General features: G+C 40.5%; 1 protein-coding gene across 2 annotated transcripts in view; it reads right to left on the reverse strand.

The window, feature by feature from the left end:
* LOC127415308 (chemokine-like protein TAFA-2) overlaps positions 1-24071 on the reverse strand; it is a 186564-nt gene that overhangs the window by 124055 nt on the left and 38438 nt on the right. Inside the window, exon 2 of one of the 2 annotated variants that reach the window (XM_051654016.1) lies at positions 21455-21530. The exons of the other annotated variant lie outside the window; for it this stretch is intronic. Within the exon in view, the coding sequence (XP_051509976.1) occupies positions 21455-21501 (47 nt within the window). The 5' untranslated portion in view covers positions 21502-21530. The remainder of the gene's footprint in view (positions 1-21454; positions 21531-24071) is intronic. 2 annotated transcript variants of the gene reach the window in all.

Raw genomic sequence — 24071 nt, forward strand, 5'->3', positions numbered from 1 at the left:
CTTGGCTTGGCATAACTAGACTTGACATAAACTTGAATACACAACCAAAGTTACAAACAATCAATACCTCACAATGGACCATGGAAAACATGAGGGTTAAATACATGACATGGGAGAACACATGACAAAGATAACCAATAAACACAAAGAACTCTAAACAAGATAACAAGACAATCAACCAATGAAAACAAGACACATGAACATGGAGGGAAAGATGAAATCACATGACAAGGGAACAACATGACATGAAACAGGAACTAGAAATGTCAAAATAAGACATGAAAAACATGAACCAACAAAATACACGACATATCCCCCCCACTAAGGGGCGGCTCCCGATGCCCCAACACATGAAAAAACACATAAAACATGGCATAAACTCAAAGTTCTATAGGGAGCTGGGGGGGGTCTTGAAGTGTGGCTTGGCAAGACAAGGCGTGGAGCATGGGATCAGGGCAACGTCTGTGGAAGGTGGAGCCATAAGAGACTTGAGGGGCGGGGCCTTGAGAGACATGAGGGGCAGAGCCATGGAAGGCGGAGCTGTGAGTGACTTGAAGGGCGACACCATGGAACTTGGTGCCCGGAGAGTAGCCGACAACTCGAAGGACCATGGTGGATCGGGAGGTTTGGAGAACCGAGGTAGTGCCCAAGGCTCGGAGGACCAAGGTGGAGCTGGGGGATTGGAGGACAGAGGTTGAGCCGGTGGGAATGAGGACCAAGGCGGAGCCGTAGGGAAGGAGGTCCCTGGTGGAGCCGCAGGCTCGGATTGGCAAAGCGTAGCTGTGGGATTGGAGAGCTCAGGTGGAGCCAGGTGTCTGACTGACCAAGGCAGAGCTAGAGGGACGAGGGACCCCGGTGAAGCCGATTGGCCAAAGGACCACAATGGGGCCGAAGGGACATAGAGCCAAGATGAGACTGAGGGCTCGGAGAACCAGGGCGGAGTCCAGGGCTCGGAGGGTCTAGGCAAATTCGGAGGGTCGGAAGTTCCCCTTGTCTGATCCTGAGGAAACATCCATAGGGTGGGTACAAGGGCGGGAACCATCTCCAGGTCCAATAGCTCAGATGTGGCTATGACATGGCGTGGAACAGACTCAGGCGTGTCTGTGACGTGGCATGGAGCAGGCTCAGGCGTGGCTGTGACGTGACATGGAGCAGGCTGAGGTGTTGCTGTGACATGGCATGGAGCAGGCTGGGGTGTTGCTGTGACATGGCATGGAGCAGGCTGAGGCGTTGCTGTGACATGGTATGGAGCAGGCTGAAGTGTTGCTGTAACATGGCATGAAGCAGGCTGAGGATCCGGGGCAAAAGATGGGGCTCAGCGACCATGACGTGGAACTCTGGCTTGGCGGGCATGATGTGAAACTCTGGCTTGGAGGCCATGACGTGAAACTCTGGCTCGGCGGCCATGACGTGAAACTCTGGCTCAGCGGCCATGATGTGAAACTCTGGCTCGCGGCCAGGACGTGAAAATCTGGCTCGGCGGCCGCGTCATGGAACTCTGGCTTGGCGGCCACGTCATGGAACTCTGGCTTGGCGGCCATGACATGGAACTCTGGCTCGGCATCCGCCTCCCCCACAGTGAACATGGAACCAATAATCTGCAGGGCGAGGTCGATATATTGAGCCAGGCTGTGGGTACTCTGACCGCCTGGCATCAGAGAAGAGATGGGCTCATTCAGTCCAAATCGGAAACAGTCTTTGAGGGCCACCTCATTAAAATCCACCCTGCAAGCCAGAGCGCAGAATTCCTCCACATAATTTTCCAGGGATCGTCTCCCCTGGTGAAGTCGAAGAAGCTGGATTGCTGGGTTCATATTGTGGTCAGGTATTCTGTAATGTTGTTGCTGGCACTGGCAATGACGAAGACGACAATGAAGTGTAGAACCCAAGTGCAAATTTATTCCAACAGTGTATCCAAATCCCTAACTACAATCATAAATAAACATAAACATGAACTTGACATAACATAAACTTGGCTTGGCATAACTTGACTTGACATAAACTTGAATACACAACCAAAATTACAAACAATCAATACCTCACAATGGACCATGGAAAACATGAGGGCTAAATACATGACATGGGAGAACACATGACAAAGATAACCAGTAAACACAAAGAACTCTTAAGTAAAATAAGAATATTGCAAATAGGGCTCGATATAAAACTATATAGATATTTATCGGAAAAAAATAAAGTTTCGATATCGATGATAAAGTTTTGTGTAATTTTCGATATATAGCCTTTGTTCTACATCTAGACGATCGGATCAGGTACATCTCGCTAAAAATGCAAGCAGTTTGGCAAAGTTATACAAACAAATAACTAACTAAATCACAGTCATGAAATCAGCCTGTTAGGAAGTATTAGCAGGCTAGCAGCTACATAAGCCCTGCTGTCATGGAAACCGGTAATGTGGCTCGGTAGTTAGTTATCCGGATAATATGATATCGTTGTGTACTGAACAAGACAGCACTGACAATGCAATACAGCTAGCAACTCCGACAGCAACACCATTTCTGTTTATTTATGTACTATTTAGCTAAATGATTTTTTATGATCCATAGCGCTGTCACAGGCAAGAAAGTGCTTCTTATGATGTTTATTGGCAGTTGGCAATCCACTTATGGTGCGTTGCCACCACCTTCTGTGCTGGAGTGTGAAGCGTCACAAGAAAGTCTTTCAGTGGAGTCAAACACAGTAATCGTACGTTTCCATTGGCGCGTTGTGAGCGAAGATGAGCAAGCATTTTCAATGCATTCCTATGGAAGCCGAGTGCAGTAAAATGAGCAGCAGGAAGTATCTGTCCATGGCATCCAGAAGTATCTGCCAAAAATAACCGTACGTGGGAGGTGCTTGTCTTTGGCTGCAGCCAATCACTCGCATTTCCTCCTTCATAATAAAAGCGCTAATGTTAAATGTTGCTGAAAGCACTTGCCAAAAGTTAAAACAGAACCATTCTTCTGGAGTGTTGCCTTAGGTTTACTTTAGTTGTTTCCCTTTATAAAATCACTGGGGATTGACATATGACAAACGTAACGGCTTTAATTGAGGGCTAGTTTAAAGCTAGCAATTCAAAATGCAGCTTACTTATGGAAAATGTTGGCAATATTTCTAAATATATTTTGCATTATTGCCCATCATATTGTTGACAGTTCTTAGATACTTGCAATTAAACATGTAATGTCAAACATCAGCTGAAGATGATGAAATTGACAGAATTTCAGCGAAAAGAGGTCAAAGAAATGGTCACACACACCTTATGTAGGATTACATCCAAAACTGAGTATACTTTAAAGGTAGCTTACCCTCTGGGGTTTACTTGTAAACAAACAAGTTATGTTTACATTCATTCTTGAGGTCTAACAAACAGGTGGAATGCATTTCTTCCCCAATTATTGGTATGAAATATACGTATATTGTGATAGAAATCGATTTCGAACGATATTAAAAAAATAAATTATAATATTTTTGGCCATATCATCCAGCCCTAACTGCAAACGTGGTAATATTAACAAATAAATTAAAAATAAAATAAAATGATAGCACAGAGTTGACTTAAAATAAACAATCAGCAAACATAACAAAAAGGAATACATTACTTAGGTCATATTAATTAATTACTACTAAATTAATTACAACTAAATTCACTAATTAAATATTAATTAAACAAGAATAATTCAGAGGAATAAAGATAAAAAAAAATATAGCAATAATTGTAATAATTAACATAGGCACAAAGATACTAGTAATATTACTGATTTATTTTTCTCTGTCTGAAGACATGCTTTACAGCAGCTAAAGGGAGTCTGGTCTCATGTTGTAAACCCCTAGTGCAATAAACTACTGTATATTATATTAGTATTCTTCGACTGAAGCCCCTCTGTAGAGCCATGACAGCAGGTCAGATCTAGAAAGGCAGAGGTCAGAGGCTCTACTAGCGCAATCTGCGAAGGGCTCTACCATGTACTGTTATCATAGGGCTTATTGGCAACCATAAGATAAAAAGGCGACAAAACAAAAGAACATAAAAAAATATAATAATTACTAAAAAAATCTACTAGGTTTCAAAGAAAATACTTCTTTTAGTCTACAGTCTACAGTCTAAGCTGATTATTATTAGCAGTTTGTGTTGCACCTCCATTGGCACTGTAGAATCTAACAAGTTATATATAGAGTATCATTTGTAACACTACTAAGGCTGAGCAACTTATCACTGACTTGTTATGAATAATCTTTTATTTTGGTGTGTGTCCAACAAGTTCCAAATAAAAAGAGATAAAAAAAAGTAAATGTATTTCATCTCATTTGATTATTTAACTCATTAGATTTTCCAAACGAGGTTATGTTGCATGGTTATTTAATATAAAAACAATTCAAATTTGCAGAATTTCCAGCAAAAATTATTATTGCGTAATACCGTTTGTGATATAACCATACTGTCACATATTCCCTGTTGTTTGTTTTGACTTTTATGTTGAAATTCTGGTTTAGTTCCCTTTTCCTGTTTCCTGTTAGTTTTGTAGTCCTTTTTCCTTTCTTTTCATGACTGTTTTTCGCCTGATTGTTTCCCCAGGTGTTCCTCATTCCCTTGTTTTCCCTTGTGTATTTAAGCCCTTGTTTTCCCCTGGTTTCTTGTCAGTCTTCATCTGTATTATGCTGTGCTTTGTTCAATGTGGTTTTTTTTGTTTGTTTTTTTTTTCATTATGTTCTGAGTTACCTGATTTACTTTTGTTTTATTAAAAAAGGCTGCATTTAGATCCTCATTCTCGTCACAGAAAGACTGACCAAGAAATGGATCTAGCAGCCGTCAAGATTCTACTACTTCAGCAAAGGGACCGTCCAGTTGAGGATCAAGCCCGTGAGTTTTTAGAGCTGGCAAATGTAGTGCACTATCTAGACTGCTCTCTGGTGGTTTTCTTCCAGGCCGGTCTGAATAGTGCACTGAGGGACTCACTGGATGCTCGGCGATTATGTGGAGAAGGCTCTGGAACTTAGCGGTTCCCCTTATACAATGGATTATGATGGGAACCACGGGCCAAAACCTGCGTCCACGGCCCCTGTCTCGAGGCCTTCCACGGCCCCTGTCTCCAAGTTGTATGATCTACCACTGATGTTGGTGCATAGGTCTATGAAGACCCTACCTCAAAAATTGTCTGCACCCACGCCTGCCACAGTCAACGAGCCAGCGCCCACGCCTGCCACGGTCAACGAGCCAGCGCCCACGCCTGCCACGGCCAACGACTTGCCAGCCTCGTCCGTCCCAGAGCCAGCATTGCCAGCCTCGTCCGTCCCAGAGCCAGCGTTGCCAGCCTCGTCCGTCCCAGAGCCAGCGTTGCCAGCCTCGTCCGTCCCAGAGCCAGCGTTTCCAGCCTCGTCCGTCCCAGAGCCAGCGTTTCCAGCCTCGTCCGTCCCAGAGCCAGCGTTGCCAGCCTCGTCCGTCCCAGAGCCAGCGTTGCCAGCCTCGTCCGTCCCAGAGCCAGCGTTGCCAACCTCGTCCGTCCCAGAGCCAGCGTTGCCAGCCTTGCCTTTCCCAGAGCCAGCATTGCCAACTCCTCTTACAGCAGCTCTGCCACCTGACCCTGTCTCGGCCCCGTGGCAGCCTCCCAGGCCTCCTGACCCTCTCTCGGCCCCGCGGCCGCCTCCCAGGCCTCCTGACCCTGTCTCGGCCCTGCGGCCCAAAGGGAAGGAAGTCCAACAGGGGGTATCTGAACAGCCTAAAGTGCAGTCTGTGGACGCACTTTGTGGACGCTGCGTGACGCCCCCTGGATGATTTTTCCCGAAGCGCCAGACAGCCCTGGGGCTTTTAGGGCAGCCGCCCGACCTGGCTTGAGGCGCCCCCTGGTGTCTGGGGCCTTTCTAAAGCCTGTTTCCTCGCAGTTCCTCTGCTTTCCATGGGGTGGTGTCTTCCTACCCGGACAGCCTATCCTTCCCCCCTGCCACTTATTTGATGCCCCCAATGTTGGGGGGCAGCCCCCCAGTGTCCACAGACCCCCTTTGATGCCCCTTGACTGCCTATTTTTGGGATTGGCCGCCCCTCCAAGGACTTTAATTGGCTGACCATGGGGGTGGGTCCGGGAGGGGGCAGTCTATTCTGCCCCCTTACCACCTAAGTGACATCAGTGCCCCCCGAGGTCAGAAGACCACCCCCGACATTTTTGAATGTGATAGGTTGTACATGGGATGTCCAAATTTCAGTTTCTGGATGACATTGGAAGCTGAAACTCACAAACAAAAGATTGGAATACTTGAAAATTTAGCTAAAAAAACTCAAAGGATTACCCCTCTCTGTTGTAGAGTCATGTAAATATGTTATTTTATACATACCTTGATCATTGACTGTAGTAAACTGATGTCCATAAACTACCTAATTTAGACGCATTAAATCGGTTGGAATTGGGATGATCCCACCTGTAACTCATTTCATAAGCTCTGAATAGGTGGTGTCTGGACAATTATTTTTAATTAGAGTGTTATACAAATGGTTTTATTTAAAAATATGCATTAAATAATAAATATGTCTTGAAAATGGATTGTCCAGAGACCACCTATCTGAAGCCCATCAAATAAGTTGTACTTGGGAGACCATAGCTAAAAAACTCTGTCCAAACAGCATCCCACCTGCAAATAATTTGACAGGCTCAAAATAGGCTGTCTGTTGACAGACATTTTTATGCAAGTTGTAGGTGTTTGGGATAATAAATATGTCTTGAAAATGGGCATCAGATAGGTGGTCTCTGGACAATCCATTTTCAAGACATATTTATTATTTAGGTGCATATTTTTAAATAAAACCATTTGTATAACACTCTGTACACACCATAGAACATTTTGCAATAACTTTAATGTCAAAAAGACCTACAACTTGCATAAACACATCTGTCAACAGACAGCCTATGTGGAGCCTGTCAAATAAGTTGCAGTTGGGATGCTGTTTAGATAGATTTTTTTTTAGCTATGGTCTCCCAAGTACAACTTATTTAATGGACTGTCCAGAGACCACCTATCTGAAGCCCATGAAATAAGTTGTACTTGGGAGACCATAGCTAAAAAACTCTGTCCAAACAGCATCACAACTGAAACTTATTTGACAGGCTCCACATAGGCTGTCTGTTGACAGACATTTTTATGCAAGTTGTAGGTGTTTTTGACATTAAAGTTATTGCAAAATGTTCTTTGGTGTGTCCAGAGTGTTATACAAATGGTTTTATTTAAAAATATGCACCCAAATAATAAATATGTCTTGAAAATTGGCATCAGATAGGTGGTCTCTGGACAGTCCATCAAATAAGTTGTACTTGGTAGACCATAGCTAAAAAAATCTGTCCAAACAGCATCCCAACTGCAACGTATTTGACAGGCTCCACATAGGCTGTCTGTTGACAGATGTTTTTATGCAAGTTGTAGGTATTTTTGACATTAAAGTTATTGCAAAATGTTCTTTGGTGTGTCCAGAGTGTTATACAAATGGTTTTATTTAAAAATATGCACCCAAATAATAAATATGTCTTGAAAATTGGCATCAGATAGGTGGTCTCTGGACAGTCCATCAAATAAGTTGTACTTGGGAGACCATAGCTAAAAAAATCTGTCCAAACAGCATCCCAACTGCAACTTATTTGACAGGCTCCACATAGGCTGTCTGTTGACAGACATGTTTATGCAAGTTGTAGGTGTTTTTGACATTAAAAGTTATTGCAAAATGTTCTATGGTGTGTCCAGAGTGTTATACAAATGGTTTTATTTAAAAATATGCACCTAAATAATAAATATGTCTTGAAAATGGATTGTCCAGAGACCACCTATCTGAGGCCCATCAAATAAGTTGTACTTGGGAGACCATAGCTAAAAAACTCTGTCCAAAATAGCATCCCACCTGCAACTTATTTGACAGGCTCCATGTAGGCTGTCCATGGACAGATGTTTTTTAAGCTCCATAATTATTTAATCTAATAAAAAACTATTTAGGTGGCTCTGCACTTCATCCTGCTGCATGTTCATCCATCAAAACTTCAAAATTCCTCTGTCCATGAACAGCCTAAGTTTTTGAAAGTGATAGGTTATACATGGGATGTCCAGGTCTCAGATTCTGGATGACATTGGAAGCTGAAACTCACAGTCCTCTGCTTGTCTTGGTGTCCCCATTCCATGGTCTGAATTTCAAAAAGATTGGAGAAACGTGAAAATTCAGCTCAAAAAAACTCAAACCCCTTTGAGTTTTTTTGTTAGAAATGTTTTACTTTCTCTAATCTTCTTCATGTTTGCCCCATGAATGGTGGACACAGAGACAAGCATAGAAATACAAGTTCCAGCCTCCTATGTTATTCAGAAGCTGAGATTTGGACATCCCATGTATAACCTATCACTTTCAAAAACTTAGGCTGTTCATGGACAGAGGAATTTTGAAGTTTTGATGGATGAACATGCAGCAGGATGAAGTGCAGAGCCACCTAAATAGTTTTTTATTAGATTAAATAATTATGGAGCTTAAAAAACATCTGTCCACGGACAGCCTACATGGAGCCTGTCAAATAAGTTGCAGGTGGGATGCTATTTTGGACAGAGTTTTTTAGCTATGGTCTCCCAAGTACAACTTATTTGATGGGCCTCAGATAGGTGGTCTCTGGACAATCCATTTTCAAGACATATTTATTATTTAGGTGCATATTTTTAAATAAAACCATTTGTATAACACTCTAGACACACTATGTAACATATGTATGCAATTTAAAACTCATAAAAATGCATATTTTTGCATAAAAACATCTGTCAACTGACAGCCTACATGGAGCCTGTCAAATAAGTTGCAGGTGGGCACTTCCTAAGAGGACTAAGGCCTAGGATGCAAAAAAGTATTTTTCATTATTTTCAATAGATCTCTCTGCCTGTCATAGAAGCCTATAAGACAGTCTTCCTGAGAGGCCTAAATGCACCAGTACATTCATTAGATAATTTATAGTTATTAGGATGAGTTTTGGGATTACACCACATGCAAGGCACACAGGGCTTCCCATTGAACACGTTTACATAACCCACAAGTCTTGAAAATGTTGATTTTGCATGAAAAATGACTGTCCACGGACCACCTATTTGGCGGCCTTGAAATAGATTGCACGTGGGCACTTCCTGTGTGACCTGGTGAAAATAACCTTAAATTTGATGCTAAGACCTAGGGGCTTCGAATACTTTATCTTTGGGCCCTCATAAACAAATTATTAAAAAGCAGTGTCCCTCAGAGATTGGGAAGTACTTTAAAAAAATCTGGAAAAATATTCTGGAAAAATAACTGTCACTTTAGGTGCACAAGTCAGCCAATTAAGCACTTAACAAACTCATTCAGACTTCAAACTTTGCACACTGTCTAAGGGGCCCCTGAGAAGCTATAGATTTCAAATTGGAGTCATTTGGAGCTTTCTGAGGGGTGTCCACGAATTACCTATAGAAATGAATGGAATAAGTTGTTCATGGGATGCGCCCTGGCAGAGTGTCCAGAGGTCCCACGGACCCCAAATTTCGCATGTTGACACATCGAGTGCCCCTTATCGACATACTAAGAGGACTAAGGCCTAGGATGCAAAACATTATTTTTCATTATTTTCAATAGATTTCTCTGCCTGTCATAGAAGCCTATAAAACAGACTTCCTGAGAGGCCTAAATGCACCAGTACATTCATTAGATAATTTATTGTTATTAGGATGAGTTTTGGGATTAAACCACATGCAAGGCACTCAGCGCTTCCCATTGAACACTTTATGCAATTTACAATTACATAAACATTTATATTTTGTATAAAAACATCTGTCCATGGACAGCCTACGTGGAGCTTGTCAATTAAGTTGCAGGTGGGCACTTATGGCAAAAACACAGGAAGTGCCCTCTTCTGAGCTAACTAGCTGACTTTTCTCAACTAAACCACTTGTTTTACACCCAGAACAGTCAAATAGTGGTATTTATCAAACTTGCAGTTCAATAAAGTGCATAATTTGCAAACAAAACCACTCTGTCCACAGAAAGCCTATTTGAATTAAAAATAGATTGCACATGGGATGTACCCTGGGATCACATACGGGGGGTCATACAGACCCCAGATTTGACACGGTGACACCTCAAGAGCCCCTCAACAACATACTAAGGGGGGTGGCTTTTTCGGTGCTGTTTTGGTCGAAAGTCAATGAAATGGGTTTAAAGGGCACTGGGCAGGCACAGCAGTGTGTGTTCTGGGGCAAAATCGAGTGAAAACCAGTCAAAAAATATTAAGTGTCATAAATGACCAAAAATGCACTTATAACAGCTCTGGGGGATGCCCAGGCACCACCCATCACGAACTGTGGTGACGATGGGCATCGGTGGGCATCCCAGAGGCTCTGGCATGCAAAAGTGTTATTTAGTAGGTAAGGGGACAAATAGGCATTCTGTGGAAATGAGGAAGACTATGGTGAAGTTTAGGTGGTAAGGGGGCACCATAGACACTTCATGGATGTAATGAAGACCACTGGGAAGACTAGTAGGTAAGGGGACAAAATGACACTCTGTGGACACTTATAATGGAGCTTATGGGGAGTGGACACTAGGAGACTGGTGGACAACCCCCCGTATGCCTGTTCTAACCCCAGAGCACCTCTAGTGGTGTCCATACAGTGCCTTTGACCTCTTGGCCCTGCCTTCCAAGAGTAAGGGGGAAGATGCCAACTCATAACTTATATAGCATGTATGGGGGATCAGAATTCAACCTACAATCCATTGCACATACTATTTGACCAGTGGCAGCTTAAACGAATGGGAAAATTTCCATGAACCACCTAGGTTCCCTTACTGCTGCCTCCCAGGCCTCCTGACCCTGTCTCGGCCCTGCGGCCGCTTCCCAGGACTCCTGACCCAGTCCCCACCTTGAGGTCTTCTCCTTGGTCTCCTGGCCGTCTGCCTGATCTGCTCTGGTCTCCTGGTCTCCTGGCCATCCGCCTGATCTGCTCTGGTCTCCCTGTTCTCCTGGCCATCTGCCTGATCTGCTCTGGTCTCCCTGGTCTCCTGGCCGCCCGCCTGATCTGCTCTGGTCTCCTGGCCATCCGCCTGATCTGCTTTGGTCTCCCTGGTCTCCTGGCCATCCGCCTGATCTGCTCTGGTCTCCTTGGTCTCCCGGCCGTCCGCCTGATCTGCTCTGGTCTCCCTGGTCTCCTGGCCGCCCGCCTGATCTGCTCTGGTCTACTTGGTCCTCCAAGCCTGCAGCGTCGCCCTGGCTCTCCATCCCTCCGGCTCCGCCTTGGTTTCAAGCCTCCCTGACTTTGCCTTGTTCCTCTGCTCCCCTTGCCCCTTGTGCCCCCCCCCCCCCCAGAACTACCTGTTTTTTCCCCTACACCCCAAGGACAATTTGTTTTTGTTTTGTTTTTTGGAGCATCTGGAATCCGCTCCTTTAAAGGGGGGCTCTGTCACATATTCCCTGTTGTTTGTTTTGACTTTTATGTTGAAATTCTGGTTTAGTTCCCTGTTCCTGTTTCCTGTTAGTTTTTGTAGTCATTTTTCCTTTCTTTTCATGATTGGTTTTCCCCTGATTGTTTCCCCAGGTGTTCCTCATTCCCTTGATTTCCCTTGTGTATTTAAGCCCTTGTTTTCCCCTGTTTTTTTGTCAGTCTTCATCTGTATTATGCTGTGCTTTGTTCCTGTGTTTTGTTTCATTATGTTCTGAGTTACCTGGTTTACTTTTGTTTTATTAAAAAATGCTGCATTTAGATCCTTATTCCTCTCCTGTCTCGTTACACATACCATGATATAACTGGTATGATTGGTCATACCACCTGCACCTACTACTTGCTAAAAAATAACAAAAAAAAATCAACATTAATATTTATGTATGTGCTCTTTTTTAACCATTATTTCAATTCAAACATAGTTTCCAAGTAGATTGAAAATTTTTCATCTGAGAACTACAACACAGACAAAAACAAATAATAAGTTATAAATTATTAATGCATATTTTTCACACTTTGTTCTAGGAAAACAAGCTAGAATTATATTTAATCATTTTCTTTTCAATGCACCAATGCAATATTACATAGTAATAAACAGCCATATTTTCCTACGTATATTTGAACAGAAACACTGAAATATAAAAAATGCCAAGTGAGGGACCTCCATTAACATTTCCAGTGATGATGCAAATTAAACATTAACAATAAAATTAATGGTCAAATAAAAAGTGAATTAAAATCATTAGCAGAAACAAGATTGCAAATATATCGTAAATAATCAATATATCACCCCGTCCTAAACACTACAATTGTACATGTTTGTATTTATGAGGAAAACCAGCATTAGGGCTGAACAACAAAGTGAAAAGGTCTGCTGAGCAATAGCATGTTGTCATTTGTGCAATTAACATGTTTTGTCTAAAATGTGTTTGCTTTATGCCTTGTTGATCCCTCTCGCAGTGCCAAAACATTAGCACCTGTTGTGCTATTATTATTTAGTTTTCAACACTTGTTTATTGATTGCTGTTTTACACAGTTAAGCAGCAGGATGTCAAGTGTTTAATTTCAACAGTGTTTCTCCTCCACTTGATCTTTCTATTTACCTCTCTTTCTGTCTGTCCACTCTTTTGTCACCTACCTCCATTACTTTTATACAGATCTGTCAGGCTGAGGTGACTCACAAAACACAATCATATCATTCTATAAATTCCAACACAACCTGCAAAGTTTTGTTTTCCACTGCATCATTGATGAAAAGCATCGAGCAAGTTACAAATGTTGCAGTATTGCTTGATCGTATTATTTATTCATAAGGGTTTGATTATGTATCTTTAAACAAATGTTGATTAGTACTGCAATTGTTATCTAGAAGAATAATCCATATAACTCAAGTGGTTTAATCCATGTAAATGATGAGATAATATTTTTTGGGTAAACTTTTCCTTTAACCTTTTAAGCTTTGAAGGTGTTTTTAAAGATTGTTACATTTTTAAAAGATGCTGTTACAGTAGCATACCCAAAAAAAAAAAGGCTTATAACTTGAAAAAAAAAGTGTTTGATATTATTTTAAAGAAAATTTTTCCATTTTTATTATGAAATCAAAAGCAATCAAAAGTTATAGCATTATAAAAAGAATTTATCCTAGTGTCCAAAAATGTCTCCAAGTGTCCAAAAGCCTCTCCAAACACATAAAACATAATAATTATACATAAGAACTAATTACGCATGCAAATACAACAATGACTAAAGGTATGCTCTCTCTCCAAAGCATGCAGGCATGAGTAATGAGATCTCATTCAGTTCCATTCAGTGTCATCTGAGCCATCAAGTCGGTGTCATGTACTTGGCACTATCTCCTGGTGACCATATGTAATTTGAGTGAACGATCCTCTCTGCCTACATTTGGATGACTTCCACCTCTGACTGCAGAAATCTGAATCCTAATACGACTGGTTTAGCGTTCCATGTCGCTGGACCTTGTACTACATCAATTCCGATGACGTCATCTGATCCAGGAAAGCTAATGTGTTTTTAGCCAGACAGTACTGTATGCACACTGTGCTTCATGTGGATTATCTATGCACTTGAATCTGTAATTATCTATAGATTGATCTATGCATCCGGATACATTTTGTGTGGGATCGTTTTAAAGATAATCACCTCCTCTAAGTAATGGTATGTGATATTTTATGTTCTGTTTACTTTTCGTGAAGTTTTAAGTGAAAATGTGGCATATAAGCAAGACCTGCTTACATGTAACACATATGTCAAAGACATATACTTAGCTATTACTCGCTATGTATTTGTCTGTGAGTAGAACAAAAAGGCTGGTTGTATTCTACTCTTTGAGGGCTTTCCAATGACATATGACACATGGCTGTTTGCTCAGTTTGATGTTTTACCGATTACAATAATATGTGCAGTGCAATCGAACACTTCTGATTTGTCTGCAAATTTCAAATCACTTGTTCAGTTTTGGTCATAATGCCTACATGCATTTAAAAAAAAAGCTTCTAAGCTTCTACAGTCGGTCAAGACTGTAGTTACAGTATTCATATTTTAATAATGATTTTATATTTCTCAGTGGGCCCACCAGCGTGGTTAAGGAAATATTTGTACTTGATCTAACCTTTAAAATAAGCTTTGTTGGTGTAACATAATATACAGGTTGATTCAGTGATGTTAAAAAATATATCTGACTTGAATAAAACCAGTTAATTTAGATGTTATCACATGAAGCACGTTTTAGGTTAACATTTTTTATAATTAAATGTATAGAATATTGGATTTTTCATTAGTCTTATTTTTTATTTTTACTTTTCAAACTGTATATTTTGTTTATGCATATTTTAGCAGGAAACAGATTTTATTTATCCATAGTTTACTATATGAAACACAAGTGTAAGGTACAATTTTAGATGTAAGAAAAAAGACAATAGGCTAAAAATAATGCACTGAATGAATGAAAGAATGAATGAATGAATGAATGTGAATTAATTACATAATAACATAAATACATAAACAAGAGATAGAAACAGAAGGTATATAATAGGTAGGGGAAAAAAGAGATAAGGAAACGGAGAAAAAAAGGAAAGGAGAGCAAGGACAGGTTGCCTTTTTTCAGTTTTCTTTGTTCTTTTAACATTTGATGAAAAACTTGAGACTGGACCAATGAAACATTTAAACCAACCAATCAGCAGATTGCAGTTGACAACACCACAGTACTGGTGTCACAGTGGGTAAAACCCCAATCTGCAAGCTCACATTGATCTCTATCAACAGATCTCTATGTCTCATTTGGTGGGAATTAAGGGGTTGCATACTTAGCATTTAATTTGTCCCTAAACACATACACATTTACACACTGCCAAACAACAGCAATACTAAAATGAATCAGACAAACCATCTACAAACTTCAAAGGTGCAGCAAGCAGCTCCAAAGCTTCTTTTCACACTTGTGCCAATATTCTCATCTTTTTCCATTTCCTGTGTTTGTGCAGGAGAATCAAGAGCTTTACGCAGTAAGCATACAAGAGAGAGGAAGCTGAAATAAACACACAGTCGTGCGGAGACACTTGGGGTACGATTCCACGCCAGCCTCTGTTTTCATTTCTGAGCTGCTTATCCATTTCTGAGTTTCTGATCCTGTGATCTGAAAGCTTCTCTGCAGCCTCTCAGCTTTTCTACAGTTGGGATGTTTGGCTGATGCTTCAGTATAATCTAATCTCAAACATCGTACAGAAACACAAAAACAACAGCAGCAGCCAGAACAGCAATTCAAGACAATCTCACAAGAGCCTGAGTGGAAGATACAGACCCTCCCTTAACATTCAAAGAGAAGCTCACCTCATACACATACAATGGGAAACAGAGAATTAAAAGCAATATGTCCTTTGTTTTCTTTTTTCGAAGATAGAGTACACATTTACAAAATAAAATAAAATAAACTACGGCATTTGACATTAGACTATAGGACAGGATGACAAATGAAATGAGAAAATGTGAGTGTCAAAGTATTGAAATATTGAATATTGTCGAAGTGCATCGATAGTTGACAGTTGACAGGTGAGTGCGCACAGCCGGCCCCCAATCGGGCTAATCAGCCAAGGAGAGGGATAAAGCCAAGCCGGATGCGGCAGTTCAGGAGAGAGAGAGCCACACGCAGCTGCCGTATGTGTATTTGTTTGTGTCTTTTTAAGTTTTCATTAAACATTATTTTGATAGTTCGTCCGGTTCCCGCCTCCTCCTTGTCCATCCTTTATATTGTTACAGGATAGTTTACACAAAAAATGAAAATTCTGTCATCATTTACTCACCCTCATGTTGTTTCAAACCCATATGACTTTCTCTCTTCCATAAAATGCAATAGGAGATGTTAGGCAGAATGTTAGCCTCAGGTCACCATTCACTTTCATTGTGTCTTTTTTTCTATACAATGAAAGTAAATTGTGACTGAGGCAAATGTTCTGCCCAACATCTCGCTTTCTGTAGGGCCCTATGCAATCCGTTTTATTTTTGTCCAAATTCCGTTATATTTTTTCTTAAATTCCGTATTTTCCATTTTATTATTTCTGAATTCCATGTTTTTAAGTTTAATTAAATTTGATCATTAAAAAAATGTCTAATCAAATGAATTTTTAGAACTTGACTCAAATGAAAACAAAGAAATTGCTTTTTTAAAACATAACATTGCATTATTTTTATCAAATGAAGTTCTTCGATACAGGAGGGGGCGGGGGGTAGTCAAATACAGTGCTGCACAAGAGAGCATCACAGTATTAATGAAAGCATTGATAATAGCTTTTATTCAGTACAAAAGCACTCTTACTTGTGAGATATTGCTTAAATCTAACATAAATATTATTTATATATTATTATTACTATTATTGAATATTACATTTTACTATATAGTAATGATATATTTCTGTTGCAATTTATTACATTTCACGTGTCTAGTTAAACTGAGCTTTTATTTTGGAGGAAGCTTATATTTTGGACTGAAGCCCTTTCAGTTTCTGTTTGTTTTTGATGGTAGCGTCTCACCTCCGGTTAAGCAGTTTGCTATGTTTAAGGTGCTTATGAAATTAAAAGGCTGTGATTTAAAGGGGTCATGACATGAGGAATCAAATTTTCCTTGATCTTTTGACATATAAGAGGTCATTGTACTATAAAAACATACTGTTATTTTCAGAACCGAAAACTTCCTCTTTAATAGAAAAATAATTATTTAAGCCAAGCTGAAAAAAACGGCTCGTTTGGAATTCGTGGAACTTCGTCACAAGGACCAAATACATCTGCATATGCAATGCCTATTTTTCCATCAGTGCTCAGAGTCAGTCACACAGGTGAAGAGGAGAAAGATGGGCCTGTCATGGGAAATTCGTCCAAAGTGGACTTAAACAGGATATCTTCATGTGCCTGTATGGATTTAAATGTTTTAAACGTGCACGGCTTTGAAAGATACATCTGACGCCGCTTTTAAAAGATGTGATGTCAAGAAACAACACTAAAATGGAGACCTCCATTGTGTTTCATTCAGCTGCACTGTCTTGCTGTTGTGCTGTTTTGAAGGCGTCCTGGACCGTTTTTGCACCTAACAGTGCTATTTTTAATTGTTGTTATTTTGTAAACATGCACTCATTGGACTTTTTTGATTGTTTTGATGCGTTGATGTGCGCCACGTTTTAAGAGCGGTACAAACACAGCTTTTAAAAACGCGTGTCATTCTGCTGCTGCCACTGACTGGGAGAAACACGCAGTCCTGTGTGTAAACAAACATGGAAGATGTGAGATGTGAAGACCAGCGTCTCTGATTTGGCCTGTTGAAGCCGGTTGAAGTAGCCCAACACCACCACTATGGACTGTTTACGTTCGTGTATTCAGAAGATTTCAGTGAGGATTGTATGTTTTCGGCTCATATTATGGGCGTGATTGCTTGTGAACCAGTCACAGAAACTGTTATTGAAGGATGGGGCAGTTAAAACACTATTGGACTGAAAATCCATAAGTACACAATTTAATTCATGAATATTTCATACGTCATGACTGTTTGATAGTTTATGGTGCTGCTTGAGTGAACAGTTTAATATATTCAGATGAAATGTGTTGGATTTGGGTTATGTTAATCCTGAAATTTAGTTTTATAAATGTTGCGGTCTTGTGGAGTTTATTCATTTTCTTCAGATTGTATTTCAAATATGGCTCTACTGGAAGGGCTGCATGATGTTAGCCAATCACAACAGTGAGCGTTTACATTGAAGTCTTAAAGGGCTAGACATCCTAAAACCGAGGGCCTGAGACAGGGTTAAAAATTATTATATGACTAAATTATAATGCAAAAAAATACAAATAATAAATGTTTGTCAGTGGACCTCAGGGAAGATAATACAATTATAAAACAAGAGTATGTCATGACCACTTTAATGATATAAATATATAGTCTGCATGTGGTGCGTGCTTCAAGGTTAATCAGTTCTCTGCTCTCTATCTGCTACACAGAGCATGTGTGATGCTCATAATCTGAGTTTATTTAGCCTTGAAAGGGACCAATGCAGTGTTATCAGTGTATGAGTCGGCTTCACATATTCATTTTGAAGCATGCAGCACATGCAGACTGTATTTTTAATGAAATCTCAACCTTTTGTGGTTTAATCATCAAACTAGGACATAGCATGATTTTAATTTTATTATTTTTGTATTCATACATTCATTTTATCCCAAAAACATAAAATTTTCTACTATAAATCTCTATTTTGGAAGTGAAAGTGGAGATTTAAAATAAAAAGGACTTATATATTCATATCTTTCTCACCCACATCTATAATATCGCTTTTGAATATATAGATTTAACCACTGGAGTCTTATGCATTACTTTTATGTGATTTTTGGAGCTTGAAAGGTTTGGTCACCATTCAGTTGCATTGTATGGGCCTACAGAGCTGAGATATTCTTCTAAAACCTTCTTTTGTGTTCAGCAGAAGAAAGAATGTCATACACATCTGTGGTGGTATGAAAGTGAGTAAATGATAAGAGAATTTTAATTTTTGGGTGACCTATTCCTTTAACCTGTTATTCTTTGTTTACATACAGTAGATCCTTAGTTTTAACAATATTGCATTGCTTACAGCCATGCCAATAAATTCATTTTTAATCAAACTGAATTCAATTAAACTGAATTGAGAGTATCAATACGTATGGGAATGCTGACAACCCATTTCAATTCTGTATGTATATGAATGTGTACATTATGTGTCTGTCTGTTGAAGAGAAAAGCAAGTAGCCAGTTAATGTTCATAAACTTCCAATCATTTTCCACAAGAGAGAGAGAAATAGAAGGACAGAGAAAGGGAGAGGGAATGCTATTAGACAGTTGTGTTCCTTTTTGTTTTCAGTTCTCAACACATCTTTAGCTGATTAATATGTAATGACCTCTAATTAAACAAAGCATATCATTTTAGAGTTCTATGCAGCGAGATATCACCCCAGAACATCAAGAACGACATCCTTGCAGAAACAGCTCTAAAGCAAACATCAGCTGGCAGTGAAGACACAAGATCAGCCTCTAACAGCCACATGGGACCAAAGAAGAAAGAGTTTTTGATTGTCTTTCAAGGACATTGTTCAACCTACATCTGACAGATTTCACACAGCGGAGGGCAGAAAGCTATCTCCATTTCATCAGCCAGCCTGCCTTTACTGATCATATGTTTAACATACATGTGAGCCTCAATCTTCCAGAATGAAACCAGATTGCTCTCAAAACAGTGCATCTTTCATGGAATTCTCATATTCACAAAAACACCTTGGTTCATTCGCCAACTAAAAGTGGTGAATTATGGAAAAAAATCACACAGCAACTCACATTATTTCTGCTCTTAATAGTGTTATTAGATGCTTCAGTGGCCTCCTCACATTCAACCAAACAGAGAGTTCATCGTTTTCAGAGCTCTGAACCCAAAGGGAAAGATTAAGACAGTGGAGTGGAGTACCAAACACAAACTAAATTCCTTTAGTGGTTTCTTAAAGGCATGGGTTTCACTTTGTTTTAAAACTTGCTACGGACACATTTAATTTTATCTACAATAAATTTGATAACTTAGAGATTTTGTAAGTCAGTGATGAATGCATGGATCAGCAATTGAATAGTATATAATTATTTGTTGGTATATTGGTATCGTTTTTGTTTTGCATATGAGGGGTTCTGAGTTCTAACCCAACTTAAAATAATTTTTATATATTTTTTTTCTTTCTTTCCATAATATAAGAGAGCAGTTTTCCAATCTCCAACCATTTGCTTTGTTTGCACATTTTGGTGACTCTTTGCATTCTAAGAATTAAGGGAATGCAAGGTCATTTGCCTGTTAGCCACAGGTCTGTGTGTGTTTGCGTGTTGAATGTGTCCTAAAGCAGGAAAAAGGTAGAGGATGGCAGGAAAGTTGTCCTGAAGCTAGTTGAGGGTGCTTTAGCATTCAGCAGATGTTCTTCATGGTGTGTGGTGACAGGATTATAGATGTGCTGCCCTCACTACCCTGGCTATAACAAACACATCAAACCAATAACCAAACATGACACTGTTATCAACGAACACCAAACAAACTCAACACTGTCACACTCCAACACCAAGTTCACACTAATACAATTTTCTGAATATGTTGAGTTTTCAATTACGGTGAGATCATAAACACAATTTACACATGGCAACAGTTCTTTCTAAAAAAAAAAAAAAAAAGGGCATGTTCTGGAATTTGATGTTGAAACACTGGTTTGTTTTGTTGTGGTCAGCTGTTCTAGGTTTTTAACATGTATATCTTCCAGATAATGTTCTGTACCTTTGTTATGCTTCATCATCCTATTGTTGTTTGATGAAAGAAAAAAAGGAACTTTATTAAACTTTCTTCTGTGTTTATTTTTTCTTTTACAAAAGCTCTATGGCACAATATCGCCAAATCCTGGCCTGGCGTGGTTATGCAAGAGTTTAAGACACACTGGAGCAGGGGTTGGGAACCTTTTTTCACTAAGGAGCCAATTTTTTAATTTTTGGTTGATGTATTTTTTCGAAAGAGCCATAGCACAAACTAATAATTTACTATTTTCAAAAAACAAAGTTTTTCAATAAAATAAAATGTTTATTATGCCCATAGCCTACTCAAAAACATAAAACAAACAAATATGCAACAATTAATAGGTAATATGCTGCAATATGGAATTGAGTACACGTCTTTGTGCGGGTCTCCATAAAATTACTTCATTTTACAATTGTTCATGAAAAAGTTCACTTCCCTTTTGGGCTGGGCGATAAGTAAAAAATATTTAACGATAATTGCCTTAAAAAATTTCTTGATATCCGATTATATCGTAAACCCCCCTGCCGAGGGTCAGTGAATATTTTTGCATTATTGATTTTGCTTTAAACATGAAATTAATTTATTGAAACATGAAAAACATAAAAGACATTTCTAAATTCAAATTGCACTTTAAACGAAAAAAAAAAGCTATTAAAATAACGAAGTGATCAAAAAATCTTATATATAACCACCTCCCCAAATCCAAACATTTACTGTCTCCAATTGCCCCATTTGCATCACGCAAGCATCCGTCAACGACAACATTTGAAAAATTACTAATAGCCTACAAATTAAGAACTAAAGACAATTATAAATATAAAGCTAATAATAATAATAATACTCATAATAAATAAGCCTAATAAATTCCCATGTGTTCCCAAAAAAATGCTGCCAAATGTGTGTTCTTATCGAATGTGTTTGTATTGAGTTTTGGTAATAAAGTTAATGCTGCCTAAAGAAAATATAATAGAATGCAATGACGGCTTTTCTTTTGTCTGTTCTTATATGATAAAATATAATAACATTTATTCAAGCACATGCCTTTGTGACTAACAGCATTTCTTGTTGTGTCACTCCGAGATGTCTCACAGGTCACCCACCTGTTGCGGGTAGATGAGCGAAATTACTCGCGAATGAAATAGGCCTACCTGCATTTGGACGAGGAGCTCGCGAACTGGATTGATCCTCGTCGCATTTTGCAGGTGGCAGGTGCTATTTCACACCCTGGGCGCACATAAAAAAAAAGAAGAAACATTTGTAAAATCGCTCGTAGAAAATGCTCTTAACCAATAAGATCAATAATTATTGGCAAATGAGGCCCAGAACTCTATGAATGTGCGTGTCTTGGAGAAGCACTTTCATTGCACTCGTGAATAGCAGAGCTCACTGCGCACACACATCAAATCAAAGGAGCATCAGCTGCTTTTCTTTCATCTGTTCTTCAAAATATAACCACACGTTTCGTCAAACATGCGTCTTTGTGTTTAACTTCACGTCATATATCACTCTGAGAAGTCTTACAGTTCGCCCTCCACAGTGGCTGGTACATCAGCAAAATTACCCGCCATTGTGCTTGAAAAATCCACATTTGGCGGGTGTTCATTTCAAACCTTGTTTACCAGGAGTAGGCTGTCTGACAAATTCGGGAAAAATGAAATCAAAACAGTGTCTATGACTTCAAGCTTTGCAACTGCACCCACACATTCTGTAGGAAAATTATCTCTAGAAAGTTTTAAACGATCATGTGTTGGTAAATGGTGAGACACCAGGCGAGCCACTTGATTTTTAAAAAAGAGCAACTTGTGGCTCGCAGCCATATGTTCCCGACCCCTGCTCTAGAGTGTCACTAAAGTGTTAAGTTCAGACCACAAATAAACATTATTACGTCTGAACAAAACACAAAGAGCTTCACAAGTGAACATTTTAAACAGTGTGGACACAAAAACATCACAGCAATTAATCAAAATTTTATTTTTGTGGCTTTTAGTCTATGTTTTTTAGCTTTACTGTCACCAATATGCTAGTGTGTATATTCTTACTTTTAGCAGATTTACACATTTCAAGTTTACTGTCTTTCTCTTCTAGGAAAACAGAACAAAAATATTAATGACTCATCTTGCACTCACTTATTTTTTCCAATAAAATGCTCTTTAGAATCAATATGTGAAGCTCAGGGGGCGGAGCCGCAGGAGGCGGAGGCGCAGAGGCTCCAGGGGCAGAGCTGCAGGGGGCGGAGCCACAGGAGGATCAGGAGATGGAGCTACAGGAGGCAAGGGCTCAGAGGTTATGGCATCTGGGCACTAGGGGAGTTAAGGGGCAGAACCACTGGACAGGGGTCAGCAGACTGGGTGGTGGCCATTGGACAGGTGCTATACTGGAAGTGGGCGGCCACTTGGCACTGAACAGACTGGTGGCTTGTGTCTGACAGGTGCTGGCCACTGGACTGAGCAACAGACTGATCGACGGCCTCAGGGGACTGGACAGGCTTGTCGAAGGCCTCAGGGGATTGGACAGACTTGTCAAAGGCCTCAGGGGACTGGACAGGCTCGTTGAAGGCTTGTCCGTGGCCTCAGTGGCCATGAGCACTGGCAGCGACTGGGGATCAGCTTCCGTGGCCATGAGCACTGGCAGCGACTGGGAAACAGCCTCCGTGGCCGGTAGCACCAACAGCGACTGGGAAACGGCCTCCATAGCTGAGGACACTGGCACTGGGACGGGCGAGGCTTCAGGCGCTGGGTTTGGGATGGACAAGGCTTCAGTTACTGGCTCTGGGACAGGCGAGGCTTCAGGCACTGGCTCTGGGATGGACGAGGCTTCAGGTGCTGATTCGTTGACTGTGGCAGGCGTGGGTGCTGGCTCGTTGACCGTGGCAGGCGTGGGCACTGGCTCTGGGATGGACGAGGCTTCAGGCGCTGGCTCGTTGGCTGTGGCAGGCAAGGGCACTGGCTTGTTGACTAGTGGTCCCCAGGGTAATCCTTACAGTTACATAATCACCTGTGCAAATTGAGCACTGATGTTTCATGGGGAGCAAAGACATCTTTTGGGTGAGTGTCAAAATGGTATTATTGTATAGTGCTCAAAGCCTGGGCTCTATCTTCTTAGGCTGAAAGATTTGGACAAATGATTGCAATTATTTTGAAAAATATTATGATTTGTATTGCGATATGATACACATAAAAAAACAACAACGGGTGAGTACTTTTATTCAAAATTATACGTCTTGGTTACTGTTGTAACCTCCATTCCATGAAGGAGGGAACGGCATGTTGTGTCAATGTAGTGACACTAGGGGTCACGCTTGGGAGCCCCAAACACCTCTAATATTTGAGAAAATGCCAATGAGAATTGGCGAGTGGAATTTGCATGCCACTCCCCTGGACATATGGGTATAAAAGGAGCCGGCTTGCAACCACTCATTCAGGTTTGTGCTGAGGAGCCAAGACAGAGTCCCGGCCATTTCAGCGGGTAGTTCAGTGTTGTGGCAGGAGGGACACAATGTCTCATTCCCTCCATCAGGGAATGGAGATTACAACAGTAACCAAGACATTCCCTATCTGTCACTCACTCAACATTGTGTCGATGTAGTGACACTAGGGGTCCCTATACAAAACGCCACAACCAGCTGAACTGTGTTACGTGGATCGGTGGTACAGGTGCAGGCAGGCCATCGCGTGCCTAGTAACAAGCTCACCCAGCCCCATCGTAACCTTCCCAATGCCCCACATAAGTCGCACAGTCCCTCGGGGGGACAAGACATACTTACAA

This window comes from Myxocyprinus asiaticus, chromosome 24 (assembly GCF_019703515.2).
Source record: "Myxocyprinus asiaticus isolate MX2 ecotype Aquarium Trade chromosome 24, UBuf_Myxa_2, whole genome shotgun sequence".
Taxonomy (NCBI): domain Eukaryota; kingdom Metazoa; phylum Chordata; class Actinopteri; order Cypriniformes; family Catostomidae; genus Myxocyprinus; species Myxocyprinus asiaticus.